The sequence below is a fragment of the Amphiura filiformis genome, chromosome 11 (genome assembly GCF_039555335.1).
Source record: "Amphiura filiformis chromosome 11, Afil_fr2py, whole genome shotgun sequence".
In the NCBI taxonomy this organism is placed as follows: Eukaryota; Metazoa; Echinodermata; class Ophiuroidea; order Amphilepidida; family Amphiuridae; genus Amphiura; species Amphiura filiformis.
In genome coordinates, this window is record NC_092638.1 from 25,344,012 (window position 1) to 25,359,802 (window position 15,791).

The 15,791-nt window shown below is 37.8% G+C and overlaps 1 protein-coding gene and 1 long non-coding RNA gene across 2 annotated transcripts in view; one reads left to right on the forward strand and one right to left on the reverse strand.

Moving 5' to 3' along the window:
* Positions 1-6,231, forward strand: part of LOC140164123 (uncharacterized) — a 48,000-nt gene extending 41,769 nt beyond the window's left edge. The window contains exons 4-5 of the mRNA XM_072187368.1: positions 4,732-5,143; positions 5,694-6,231. Coding sequence (XP_072043469.1) covers positions 4,732-5,143; positions 5,694-6,093 — 812 coding nt within the window. The 3' untranslated portion in view covers positions 6,094-6,231. The remainder of the gene's footprint in view (positions 1-4,731; positions 5,144-5,693) is intronic.
* LOC140164625 (uncharacterized) overlaps positions 1-15,791 on the reverse strand; it is a 288,651-nt gene that overhangs the window by 136,226 nt on the left and 136,634 nt on the right. The gene's annotated exons all lie outside the window — the stretch shown is intronic.

Below are 15,791 nucleotides of genomic sequence, written 5' to 3' on the forward strand. Positions count from 1 at the left end.
CCTACATTTGCTGTTTTTGTCCCCCCTGCAATCCGGCATACTGTCTAGTAGTTTCCCCACATCAAGTTGGTGTACCTTGCTCTTTTTCTTTCCTGTTGTTAATTTTCAAGTATCCTCTTGTATCATTTATTGATCCTTCACCATTTACCATTGCCCACTTTGTCTGATTTTGCTGGTAATCTCCTGCTACCGTCATGGTTCCGGACCTAGGACTCCTCTCGTTTGTCTATCGTCTATATTCCCCAAATCCGTCTTGTCTTCAATCAACTTCGATCATACTACAGCATGTAGTACCCCGGGGGGGGGGGGGCCCTCACATTTCCCAGCTATACGGGTATGTGCCGCGGCGACGACCCACCTTTTCAGAGCCGCTGGCCGTTCCCTAGACCCCCTAAATTCATTGATTGCCGCTCTTGATGACTCAAATTTTTTCTAGCCGTTCGCTAGACTCACATAATTCATCATCTCCGCTCTCATTGACAATAGATTGGCATGTTTTTCGCACTACGTTTACAAGCCCAAAAAAGCTACTTTTGCAAGCCCAAAAGCTTCCTTCAATGGGGATTTTCCATCATTTTCTTCCCCATTTAACACATTGTAAGGAATAAGGTGAATTTTGGGCTCCTTTTTAGGCAACACTGGGCCAGTTTGTGATTGTTTTCAAAATGTAAACATTACTCGTAACTTGAGCTGAGCGAGCTGGGGTGTGTGTGTGGTATGACATTGAAAATTATCGGACTTTCCGGCTGATGGTGACATGAACAGTTTGATGAATTGAGACCATCATTTTGGAATAAAACTGGAAGTAAATATTATGACTATAGTACCTCAAATATGTACTTCATTGGCTGGCCCGAATAGTGAATTTAGAAGTGATTTTCGATCTATCAGCCTGGTGGAAAGACTGCCGAATTCTGCACACTTGACATTCATGGCTCCATTCCGATAAAAATAATTACCTGTTATAATCTCAGGTTTGCTTGTAATTATTAAGTACATGTAGGTGAGAAAGCAGGCCAGTACCATGAGTACAGGGAATTTAGGCTATTTGTCATTTTTATTATGATCTGGATTTTATAGAAAAATCTCTTGGCATTAATGGAGCCGTGCGATCCTGGATACTCTCCTACATAGGTGGTGATTTTTCAAAACTCAAACAATGGAATTTGGCCTACCCCAGGGATCAGTGGTAGGTCCTGGGATGTTTAGCTACTACACATACCCACTTGGAAAAATTATCCAGAAACACAGATTGAACTATCACATATACGCAGATGATACACGAATATAATACAGAATTTAATCCCCGCATACCTGGAGATAGTGTAACTGCTCTTTTCAAATTGGAATCATGTATTGCTGAAATCAAGAATTGGATGAATGTAAATAAGCTTAAACTGAATGAAGATAAAACCGAATTCTTTGTTGCTAGCTCTGCATATAATTTGAAATATATATATGAACCAACTCTTAACGTATGTGGAACAATTATCAAACCATCTGATTCTGTACGCAACCTTGGAGTTCTTTTTGATTCAACCATGTCTATGTCATCTCAAATATCTGCTGTCTCTCGCTCTTTAAATTATCATCTTCGTAATATAGGACGCATTCGCTGTTATATTGATAAAGATACTTGCAACCATGCTGTCCGCTCACTTGTTATTTCTCGAATTGATTATTGTAACTCTTTATTATATGGTACAACTGTAAAAAACACACAAAAACTACAAAAGATACAAAACAGAGCTGCCAGACTTGTTTTCAAGGCAAACTGTATGGAACACACCACTCCTCTGCTGAAAGAGCTTCACTGGCTTCCAGTAAAAGAGCGTATTACCTACAAACTACTCACATTCGCTTATAAAAGTAGACATGAAACAACACCACTGTACATATACAAAATCTCCTAAAATCTCACACATTTTCTGATGGTATGTTCCTACGATCACATGCTGATGGCAGTCTGCTTGAATGTAAAAGAACTCACACATCATATGGGAATAATGCCTTCTGCAATTCTGTGCCAGCTCTCTGGAACAAATTACCTGTAAAACTTCGTACTTCACATAGTCTGGCCACTTTTAAATCTAATCTGAAAACCTATTTGTTTCCAAACTAAGTTTTTTTTTTTTTAAATTAAGTTTTACATTTTAATGTAGCCTAAGATGTAGTGTAAGTTGTACTTTTAAGATCATTGTAAAGCGCTTTGTTCATACTTATGCTAAGGCGCTATATAAATTCCGTTTATTGTATTGTATTGTATTGTATTGTATTGTATTGTATTGTATAGTAGGCCTACAAGTCATACCTAGAAAATGTTCTCAATTTGAATTTTATCCTTTCTAGATGATCCACCCAAAAAATAGATCCCTGTACTAAGGGAGCGATCGTTATTTATGGCAGAGGGTAATGAAAAAATTTAGGGGAACACAATTTTTTTTGAGTCTTGAGAGAGGGCAACCTGAAATTTTTAGTTGAACCAGGAGGGGGAATTGTGAAGTTTTAAATGGAGAAATTGGGAAAACAAGGGGGCACGCGGAAATTTTGAGCGAGGGGGGAACGCGAAATTTTTTGTCGATAGTTTTTTTCCAAAACGCCCATCCCCCACCCTGCCGTAAATAACGATTGGTCCCTAATCTGGATTCAAGTGTGATGCAGATATTCTGCTTGGAATGATCCAGGTCAAGATACATTTAATTTATTTTACATCCTGATATACTTAATTTCGATACACAATTTTTGACAAGAATCAAAATCGATTCTTTCGAAAATCTGTGGCAAAAATGCAAACAACAAAAATTGAAAATTACCCTGGATCAGTTCTTGAGACCCCCATTGGCGGCTGATCAGTTCCCAAGACCCCCCTTTTTTGACCGGCCAATCAGTTCCCTAGACCCTCCCTATTTGACGGGCGATCAGTTCCCTAGACCTCGAGTTCGAAACTGGCGGTGGCACACCCCTACCCAAAAAATGTGAGTGCCCCCGGGTGTAGTACTCGTTGTTTGCTTTATATTTTGTTTTCTGTCCCTGAAGAAGAACAGTTTATCTGCTCGAAACGTCGGTTTTGTTTGTCTGCTATTTGCACAGTGATTTTCATCACTTCCAGTGTACCTTTGTACTGTTTTCCTGACACTTTTGTGGGCTCTGGAATTGGCCATTTTTGGCTATCGAACTTTGCCTGTTTTTGTGCCTTCACTGATTGTTTGGTTTATCGTGTCTGTTTATATGCACAGTGATTTTCATCACTCGTTCTAGTGCACTTTTGTATTCCCATTGATCCTTGTTGTTTTTGCAGGTTTAGCACTTCTGTGGGCCTTGGAACTGGTAATATTTGGCTATCACACTTTGCCCACTTCTTATGCCTACATTTGCTGTTTTTGTCCACCCTGCATATTGTCTAGTCTGTATCTTACTTGTTTATCTTCGTGTCAAAAATTGCCGTGATAGTAGGGCGAATCCATTCGTTTTTCAAAAGCTACGTTTGGCGATTTTGTTCCAGATTGGCAGAGCGACTCAGGCTAAGCATACCACTTGAACGATATGAGATACCAGAACGTTTCCATTCATTAGCTGAAATGACACGTTTTACGATCTGCGCATGCTCAGTACCCCTTATGGCGTTGCCCTGTTTACTAATTAAAGCAAAATGAAAATAGATAACATGCCTAGTTCGGTTACTACCCAGCAAACACAAATATATATATTAAAGAAAACGGGAAATGTCGGGTTAAAGGGTATGTGAGGGTCAAGGGTATAAAAGGTTTTAATAACATTCAAGAAACATTTTGTTCAAAATTTGCTGCAAAACATTCAAACATAATAGACTTAAGTACACCAATGTTTGACAAATGATATTTTACTATTGCATTTCGAATTTTGGTTTAAAATGTTGTATTATTTTTTTCAGTATAACACATTTAAAAAAAGTTTTCATGATTTTTTTTTATATAAACCGACATTGATATGTTATCAAAATGTTTTAACTAAAACTAAAAACATATGCATTATCATGTTTTTAAAACATTTTGGTGTTTGCTGAATAGTATCCATAAGCAAAACACTTTGACAGCTGTTTAATGCAACGAAATAGCAATGGCGAAAAATGACGTTGCACGAACTGCTGTCCCCCGTCCAAAACAGGCAATTCATACCGCTTTAATATGTCGTAAGACGACAAGATGATTTTTGGACGGCATTCTCCACACACAAATAAATAGGCAATCTGCCCGTTCGAATTCGCGTCGAAAAAATCGAAATTTATTCTTCTTGTCTATACTAGGTCAAATTGTAACCCCAAAATGGATTTTATTACACGTCAGACTCTACTTGTTCTATTTGGATACTTTGATTCGACAAACATAACATTTTTCTGCATTTTGTAATGCGTTTTTGTCATTTTGGAACGTCATTTTTTGCTACCAACCGCAACGTAACCGCCTTACGGGAATTCCACGGCTGACCAATTCACAATGGATTTTCCCCTCTAGAGGGCATACTAACTAGTTTTCGACTAATGTAGCATGCGGCTGGCGTTCCCGTATCGCGTTTCACGTAAATTTCGCAATCTCTCTATTATTACGTATACGTACGTGATATTTATTACGTACATCACTTTATTACGTACGTACGTGATACTTTATTACCTACGTACGTATTTTCTTTACTAGGCCTATGTCCACTCTGGGTCTTCATACACATCACAGTACGTTATTCTAATTTCATTTATAGCATCATCTGAACCCGCAACAGAACCAAACACGATAGCCACAGGAACACCGAAAGTAACAACAAGCCAAACAAATGTTGATGATCCTGAAACCGCAACAAAGTCAAACACGAAAGCCACAGGAACGCCGAAAGTAACAACCAACCAAACAAATGATGATGGTGGTGAAACCGCAACAGAATCAAACACGATAGCCACAAGAACACCGAAAGTAACAACAAACCAAATAAATGATGATGGTGCTGAACCCACAACAGAAGCAAACACGAAAGCCACAGGAACGCCGAAAGTAACAACAAACCAAACAAATGATGATGATAACACAACCAACCGGTCAATTCTCATCTTGATTGTATGTGGGTCAGTGATGTTGATAACGCTCATTGTTGCCGGCATCATTCATTGTTTCAAAAGGTTTGTAACTCCGTTTACCAAAACAAAGTTTCACATTGCTCTAATTTGTGCCTGATTGAACCCCGGGATTGAACCCTGTAAACAACAGCAAATGTTAGAAAAAGACGACCACACAATATGTCATAGCCAAGTTATTTTAACAGAGGCGGGTCAAACTTATGATGAACCGACAAAAACATGATTTCACCGACGAGTGTGTAGTTTTAAAAAGCGTATCACGTCAGTGACCCCCCCTCCCCCTTAGGGGGCTATCTTTTTCTTCGGAGGGCGGGGGCGGTGTCCCAAATTTACAAAAAGTCGACGTCAATAAAATTGCGAGCCCCCCCGTCCCTTCAGAAGAAAATGATAGCCCCCTTAGTAGGTTTCAAAATAGTAGCCAAAATTTCAGGTTTACTTTGCTGGTACAAATGCGCACGAAGCGACATAACATTTGTAGCCTTCAGCCCCACCCCCACATACACACACACACCCCACACCCACCCACCCCACCACCTCCTTGGCTACGCAACTGGTGGTGCTAAAAGTATATTGTTTTTGTTTGCTTCCACAGGAGGAACGACTTAACAAATGATGATGGAAATCACGTCCACCATCAGCCGAGCATAAATAATGATTACCATGAGTACGAAGAGCCACTGGACCCAGCAACCCTTATTCCAATTCCGACCCTAACGCGTGGTGATACCTTACCATCATACCCATCACACCATCCGCCGCCTCCGCGCCAAAGATCAGATTTAGCGACTGGAGTTCCAACAAGTCATCTTCCCAATCGGCATTATCAGCAACCTATATCGGCATCACGTTCTCCGCGACCACCGCAGGGTGCAAACATCGACATAATCGAATCGATTTCATCTCAGGTAGCGCAAAAGCAAAACGATGACCGACAAGTTAATATAGGAACTGTAAATATAGATACAAATAATTTGACAGTTTCATACTATTAATTATGTGTTTCGCACTTAACAAACATGCTATTTTTCCAGCCATGGCTTAGGGACGCACCATTAGATTCTCAGGGTGGGGTAGGAAGTTTAACAAAAAAAACAAACTTCACCCACTACATGAGCAAATAAAAAAAACTTTCCCCACCAACACTAAAAAAAAAAAAAAAAAAACTTCCCCCCCTTCGGCGGGAAAAAAACATGTCTTTCCCGGACCCCAACTTCCTACCCCCCCCTGAGTATCAAATGGTGCGTCCCTTAATTCTGAATTGTCACCTAATTTGGGTGTACTTTGTCTTGGGTCCAATCTCTATCATGGAAAATTTGCTATATCTTTCTATTAAATATAATGAGTGTTTGTTCTAGATTTGTGTTTTAGCGTTTCATATTTGAAAGAACTAATGTTTAATTGCAACATTTCGAAACCACAAACCTAAACTGGGTGCTATGATGTACAAGATTGGGCTACGAGTTATTTATATAATACCATTAATAATAGTACTGATTGGTAGACCACGAGTTATAATAAAATAAACGTACTGTGATCTATTAAATAAATGACATTTAAACCAGTTTAAAACCACTCTTATGCCATGATGTTCTAATTTGCATAGCAATATCACGTGATCAACTGTAAAATAATAACTGTATTAGTAAGGCCGCCGAAATAGATTTGTCTGTCAAACTCGCGTGCGTTGCCATGTGAATTATCATTGGTATTTCGCGATTCATTTCTCATGACTTGTTATTCTCTGGGGTTTTTTTTCATTGGACGGCTTTGACACCTCTTAGCTGGCAAACTCTTTCAAGTAGTAATCTGAGTTTCTTGTGTTCATTTTTGGCTTACTTATAATCTAGATGTACTGTGTTTTTACGGTGTATTTTAACGAGGGCATAGATGCTGGTCATCTGCTCATTGTTTTATGATATTGCTGGTTGTGTAAATATTTGCTAAGCAATAGGTGCAATAATTACGAGCCCCCCCGTGGTAAAATTTTCAAGCGGCTCGCCAAAATTGCTTGCCCCCCCCCCCCCTCGGCCTGCCAAATAAAATCTTTGCCCCTCCCTTTGCACATATTGTTTGCTTTCCAATTTGCAAACTTGAAATAGTCTAGATAAATGATGCGAGCGTAGCGAGCAGGAAATTTTGCATATTTAAACGTTTCTGTAGCGTTTTCCTAAGCCTTTTAGAGTGTGTTATTTCAGAGGAGGCTTAAAGGCATTTCTTTAATGCACTATGATTGGGAAATTTGATCAATGTAACCTAATTTTAAAGGCAAAATCCCCATTGCCACACACACAAAATGGTAATTTTAAAACTGCAGCCAACGAGCTAATAGTTGAGACTTAGGACTAATATTTAATTTTCTTACAGGAAACATTCATATTGTCCCACTGCATTAATTTTATTCCTAAGTCTCGATGTTTTGAATGTTAAATAATAGGATGAAAACACCAGATATTTGCACACAATCCCAATGCAAGGTATGATCAACTGTACCACATGTGTACAAAAGCCAGACATACAAGGTCAGAAACCCCATTGGGTTGTGGGAATGTCTTTAAACATCCTCTGGTGTTATTTAAAAGGTGCCCGGAAATGTGTGCCAAAAATGGCTACTTGCCTCTACCCCTCTTGGCCTGCCAAAAAATACCCCCCTCCCACCTTGCTCAAAAATCTTTAACCCCTTCCCCCCAATTCACTCTTCCCCAGGGCTCATAATTATTGCACAGCCCCTAGGTGTAGTATTTAAGACCATGTAAAGCGCAATGAGGGTTTCGCACAATGCCTAATATCAGTGTATATTATGTTCATACTCAAATACACTATTTTCAGTTGTCAAAGAACTACTATTAAATAAATACAACAAGCAAGTACACAATCAAATAAAAGTCTCCATTAAAAATTCCAGTTCTAAAATGCAATTTTACTAGGAGAAGTTTATGTAGTTTATATCCGTTTTGTTACTACATGTATTTTTGTTTAATCATATGGTACTGGTGTATGTACATCTGCTGTTACTGTAAAAGCTTCCATTGCACATTTATAACATCTTTATGTATGTGAACTGTTAGTATAGATGTGTTAGTTTCATGTATTTTACAGACATTAATTAACAACAGAACAGACAAAACTGCACTGATATAAAGGTTAAGAAAGGTCTTCATTCAAAGATTAATTATTGCATTCCCAGCAACACAAAACGTTTTCGACTTCATTCGCAAAGGGTTAGAAAGGTTGACAATAACATTCAAAAACATTTGATGATAACCTACTGAAAATATTCTAACATAATGTTATTTTAGTGTTGACAAAACATTTGGCAAACAATTTTTACAAAAATTATTTTACAATAACATTTTGTAAACACTTTAGAATATTGTTGCAGTGTGTTTTCATACGAAACGTTTGAAAACGTTTCCATGACCTTTATATAACCCGACATTTAATGTTATTAAAATGTTTTTATCTAAACCAAAACCCAAAATATAACATGTTTAAACTGTTTTAAAAACGATTTTGTGTTTGCTGGGTTGTGACCTTTGAAACCCATTTGCTTTGAAAGATTGTATATACATTCCCACTACATTTTATTCCTAATACCTGATTTCAAGGATTCAAATTCTTGAACCAATATTGCAAACCGAAGACAAATGTAACCGATAACGCAATAGTCACAACGATTATTTCTCATACCATCCACAATCCCAGAAAAAAATGTGTTCGAACACCACTGTAATTCCCATGTTCATCTTAGTATAGTGCGCACGCTATATGAGTCACTGGAAACTAAGAATTATAATAGAGTTCTCTCAATGTTCATCTATAAAGCATATCCCCTCCCCTTTCCCCACCAATCAATGTTGGGAGAAGATATGGTAAAGATGAGCATATTGGGTATGCCAACATTGTACGGGGGTAGAAGGGGGACCAATTCCAATAAGGCCTTTAAAGTGTTCGAACAATTTTTTCTAATATTGCAGTACACTCCAAAACAAATATGCAATTTTGTATAAAAAATGTGCATAACGTGAAATAACTCGCTTTTATATTTTTGTAAAGTATATAAATAACTTTTATACTCGTAACATATTTTTGCAATAGTATCATAATGTACATGTGTTTAGCTATATTTTTATGTTCATACCCAATTCCAAGCTTCATTTACATAGCTTTTGTACTCATTTTACCTAAGTTTGGTATATTTTGTAAATAAAGCTGAGAACTGATATACTCAACATATTTGTACATGTGGGGTTTTAAGAACTAAATAAAAAAAATACAAACTTGGATCTGTATATTTTCTATACTATTTACAATTACAGTGTCATCTTCTACAATTATTCTAGGCCACCTCTTTCGTTCAAAGCACAAAGTCCTTACCAGTATCTGTACGTGTTGTCAGAAAATAAAAGTTAAAAAAAATGGGGACGGCGGTCCCAGATAGATTTTCCCCCACCCCTCCCTTCGTCTATCCTAGGAATTGTGAGGCACTTTATTTGGACTGGTTAATTTTCAGCCAATTGAACCTAATATACAAATTTATTGGTCGAGCTGTGATTTTTAAAATATTGGACGAGACGCAAAGTCGAGTCCAATATTTTAAAACTAGTACTGGTGAGACCAATAACTTTTGTATTGGGGATCACGTGATGAGCGTCGATGTGTAAAGTCATTGCGGCCGATATTTTCATTCATTTTGGGAGTGTTTTCAACATATCGATGATTGTAGGACTACGAAGGGTTCCGCCAAAAGACCGATCCCAACAGAAAAGCGTAGGGGGGGGAGTCCAAAAACAGTGAAAAAAGTGAACAAGCTTATAGGTCTGTCACACTACGACGGACTGGATCAACGTACATCACCGAATACAAAAATATTTTATTCGGTGGAAAAAGCACCAGTCCGGCAGAAGATTCGGTGGGGTTTTGGGTCCGATTCCCGTTCGTCTCTCTATGCGTTGTGGTCGCTAATAATCCTGCAGGCGTCTTATATCCGATCGTTCAACGTCCGACAAATGACCGGATTTGGGTGTCCGATTCCCGTTCGTTTCTCTATGCGTTGTGGCCGCTAATAATCCTGCAGGCGTCTTATATTCGATCGTTCAACGTCCGACAAATGACCGGATTTGGGGGTCAACTGATTGAAGCCATTTGTCATTTTTGGATCAATTTTAGCACTATTATTGGGTACTATTTTAGTTTGAAACAGCCGCAAATTGGTGAAACGAAAGCCTAATTGAAGCCATTGCAAAGTTTTCACCATTATTGTATAATATAAGCAATTGTTTTAAAAATAACACGTGGATGTCCATAGCAGAAGCAAAAAGGAAGACTTGTCCATTTTTCAAAATGAAGGTCCAATTGAAGCCATTTGCATGGGAACTGTAGGGCCTATTGCCTTAAACAAAAAACAAAGAAGGCCCGAACTGAATTTGCAAAATTTAAAATGTTAAACTGATCCACTGACACTTAGATATAAGACTTCAGACTCGTAATTTCAGGTAAAGCATGCATGGATTGATATGTTAAAGTCGGTATTAGACCTAAGTCCGTCTTAAATACTGACTTTGGTGACAAATGTCACGGGCCCTACATATCGACGGGCCGGCAGTAATTTTCACAGGCTTTTGGGCCAAGGAACCACATTTAAGCACTGCCTATAATAATCACAGGCCTATACTTAGGCTTCCTATATACTATCCTGGGCCTACTCAATAACGTACAATTTAACCTTTTCCATGTTTTCTCTTCTTTTTTCTTTCTTGTCAATCACTAAAACTGGTAGGAATTTGATATTGCGTCCTCTACCCTTCAGAAAGTGCCCCTCCCTCAATACTACTTACATGCATATGCCTACTAAATTACGTGCAATTTAACTTTTTCTCTTCTCTTCTGTCTTCAATTTTTCTCACTTTCTTTTCTTTTTCTCTCCTTTCCCCTTTTTCTACTTGTCAGTCACTAAAGTACTGGGGAAATATGATATTGCGTCACACACCCTTCAGAAAGCCCCCCCCCCTGATCGATGCACATGTTCGCCATAGGCCTACATCCGGCACAAGCGCCTGCGAAACCTTGCAAACACCTGCGGTATATAAACGAAAGAATAACGAACAAACCCAGGGTATATACAGAACAGTACGAACACACATCGGACAACTTCCGAACATGTGTATTCGGCACACTCCGTTTCAAGTTTTGTGCATGCACACAACTTGAAACGTATTGTCGACGGACTAAACAAACATCACCTAACACGAAACGCATTTGGCGGATAATAGCAGGACATATGAAGAACATAAAACGAACATTGACGAACACTAACGGATTTGCTAAAATACCATCCGTTTCTTATACGGTAGACCGATCCGGTGTAGTGTGACACTAACCCGGTCTGGGCCAATGTACATCACCGAATGCAAAAATGTGCTATCCGGTGGTGAAGGCCTCACATGAACGTATTTGCAACGAACACGGGCCGAGTGCAACGAACAAAGAACGAACATGAACGAAAGGAGAGCGAACAAACTCCGGCAATATGCAGCACCATACGAACACACATCGGATAAATACCGAACATTGTATTCGGTACACTCCGTTTCAAGTTTTGTGCATGCACAAAACTTGCCGACGGACTTAACGAACATCACCTAACACGAAACGCATTTGGCGGATGATAGCAGGACATAAAAATAACATAAAACGATCACAGACGAACAACAACGGTTTACTAAAATACCATCCGTTTCTTGTACGGAAGACCTATTCGGTGTAGTGTGACAGGCGCATTAGGAAGCTTACGCAAATCCTATGGATGACATGTCAGAGAGTGAAAATAACTGTGGCTCCTCCCCACCACGGTGGTTCGTGGACTTTGAACATCGTCAAGACCAAAGATTTGGCAACGATTTCAGTGAATGCAAGGAACTTTTTGAAAGTTTTAAGAATGAGTATGACCAACGATTGAATGAGATGAATGAGAAACCAAAAACGTTGGATTCCCGTTTGAAGCTTGCTGAAATAAAACTTGATGATTTGGGATTTAGAAATTAGAAGTCGCAGGTGCAATGTTGTAATTTTAAACTTAACTGAAGAGCAAGAGGACAAAGACTGTTACATGGTCATTTCTGAGCTGATTGAGAAGGAATGTGCCATGAAAGTCACGATTGAGCGTCATCATCGTACTCAGGAATAAAGAAATCTGGTGACGAAAACAAACCACGTCTAATCCATTTTCTAAATCGATCACGTGTCTTGGAGTACACCATTTTTGGACATTTAAAAATGTTGACCCAAAAATCCACATTTTTGGACATTCGTTAGACCAAATTTCGCTGTAAAAACAATTTTTCTGCACCGATCACGTGTCCAGGAGTAATTTGACCCCATTTTCGGTTATTGAGAAATGTTGAAATTTTTGCTCTAAAAACCATTTTTCTACATCGATCACCTGTAGGTCTGGAGTAACTTGACACCATTTGTGGACATTGGAAAATGTTTACCCATAAATCCAAATTTTGGACATCCGTATTTTGCTCCAAAGATTATTTTTTCTAAATCGATCACGTGTCCTGGAGTAATTTGACACCAATTTTGGACATTGAAAAATTTTGACAAAAGATTTTAATCTTGCTTCTTGCATAAGTAAGCTTAAACTTACTAAAATAATAGTGATTACAGCAACCTGTTGTGCTTGGATATAGCATTTTCAATCAAATCTACCAACTTACCAAGTTAGCTAAATCAGAAAGACTCCTACCATACTAAATATACTACCGACCCTGAATATATGTATTATTTTATTTTGAGGAGAAATGGAAAAATAATCACTTAAATTTAATGTATTAAGGGGTGGGGTATGAACGTTTGGACAGTATTTATTGTGGGACATTAGAGCACATCAGACATATCGAATTGCATTCTAAATACGAAGAATGTCCTTCTGGTATCAAATAATTTAGATTTTTTGAAATTCGCAATGTAATACACACTTTATGGCAAATGATTAAAAATTGATATTTTTGATATTTAACAGTACTCGAAGTAAACTTTATAAATCTGATGATTTATACTTAAACTGTATGTAGGTGGGATGAAAAGCCGATGATCAATTGAAAATTTTGACCTTTCGTATTGAAGATATGGATTTTTTCCCAAAACACCATAAAAAAAATTAGGTCTTTTGGGGAAAACCCTATCTTCAATATGAAAGGTCAAAATTGTCAATTGATCGTCGGCTTTTCCTCTCAGCTACATAGACTTTAAGAATATATGATTAGATTTATAAAATTTACTTCGAGGACTGTTATATATCAAAATGTGAAAAATATCAAATTTTAATAATTTGTCATAAAATTTGTATTATATCGTGAATTTCAAAAATGAAAATTATTTGATATCAGAAAGACATTCTTCGTAATAATGAATAATGAAAAATGCACTTATATATAGTCTTGTGTTCTAACGATTTGTGACTCGTTCAAAAAACAGAGCATGTCAAATTGTTTAAAATTGTCATTGCTAGTGCTTTCACAATTGAATCCACATGAACTATGTGCTCAATCCAAGTGATATTTCTCGGCATATTTAAGCCAGAATCCAGTTGGAAAAAAAAACCCATAATCTAAAAAATGTTAAAATCCAGTTTGATTTTACACACTTTGACCCCTATCCAGGTCATTTTGTTTTGATTTCCAAAATATCCCACACTTTTCCACTTATGTTTGAAGAAAATATAATGCTCTAGGATCTGGAGTGGCCAAGACTGTTGAATTAAGATGAATTTCAACAATCTTCTTCAACGAATGAGGGGTCGAATTTTGTATTAATAATCTAAGGGTCGAATAGACAAGACCCACAGATTAATAAATAAACAGATTGGAATTTTCCATATCTGTGCCCTCTAAGCGTACTCGAATTCTACTGACGCCGGTACAGCCCCAGACAAACGAGAACCTAGACCAATGACTTTGACTCGCGTAGTGAAGCCGACACTGCTTAGCAACGACTTTGACAAGGACGCATACCCGGGCGCAAGCAAGCAGATATTTTCGCGTCTACGGAACATATTGCATTTGACGCAGGCGATAACGGCGCAGTAACCACGCAAACGAGCGCGTCAGAATGTAAGCGATATATCTCCGCACCTAGTAACCCCGTAAATCCGTCAATATCACCTTGGATACGGGGCTTCACCTCCCGCTGTGGTAAGGGATGGGGAGTCATAGGTCTAGGTGGTATGTCTATGGGTACAGCGTTCAGACCTGGCGACATCGCGCGAAGTTTCTTTTGTGTACGCTCACGCTATTTGCGCTATTTTTTAGTTTGCTCACACGGTACCTGACTTAGCGTCGATCCCCATGGGCAACATGCCATGTTATGACAAGACCATTAAGATGACTACCATTTAAACAAAACCAGTCATGCCAGTGGGGCATATATTGTTATCTTTTGCAATTTTGTTAATAAAAGTTAAGAATTAAATAAAGTGAGTGATTGGAAGAATGAGACTGTAAGCTTTCAAGAAATAAAATTCACCAAAGGAACCAACTAATCACGATATGTGTAGAAAGTTACTATTCTGTAGCATTTTTGGCAAAAAGATGACCCAGTTTCTTTTTTTTCCTTTTTTTTTTTTTTTTTTTTTTTGCCTTCTTCTTCTTTTTCAAATTTACTTGGGCATCACTCAAAAGACTGGAAAAAAGACCCATTCCCACATAAAGTAATGTCAAACATTCCAAATAATTCTTGTTAAAATGGAAAGACTGGAAAGCGATCTATTCTCACATAAAGTAATGTCACAAATTATGCAAATTCAAAATGGGTTAAAAAAATACCCAGTTTGGTAATTGTACCAAAAATAGTCACCCATCCCATTATTTTATTATATATCATAGTATGAGATTCATAATAGACATTCTTGGTTTCATGTTTCTATTTAGTTACTTGATTTAACAAAATATGAAAGGCAAAAGTTTCATAATAGATTGGAAAATTTACTGACCTTTCCGTGACTTAGGTAACAATGCCGCTGGTTGCTAATTGTTGTATTATTGAAAACACGTCATGCATGCATGAATGGAATAACAGTTCCTGAAGTGTAGTTTTGTTTCCTTCTATATTTGACATTTTGAATTATTTCGTCCTATAACTGAAATTGAAATTGCGCCAACTTGTGACAAAAATATTTATTCAATAATTACATTTGGTTCTCAACGGGTTTAGAACGCATGCGCCATATGAAGAACGTTTGTGATTGGTTGACTTTGTTACAGAACAGGACACCCTCTTTGATATCAACAGGTAGTTCGATGTTTAAGCAACTAATGGACATCAGAATTTTCCTAAGTAACTTAAACTTCTCAACTACAGTCTGCAAAACAATTACGGTACCAGTTATTGCTTTCCCTGTATATCCTAAACAAAGGCGGACATGTCATAATTAAAGCCAAACCAGTAGCTGCATCTTTCAGCTCAGATTTAAGACCCAATTCGTTAACATTGGTCAAGAAATTGTATAAAAAGCATTCTCGAACAAGAAAACTAGCGCCGTTCTTCAATTGATTTGCACATAAAACTTGCGACGTGCTTTCTATTTATAAGAACATGAAAGTGCAACTTTTGATTTGGTTATTCCTTGGGTTTTAGATCACCATTTCTTTAGTTCTCAACCAATTTCAACAAGTGGGGTCTTAAATCTTTT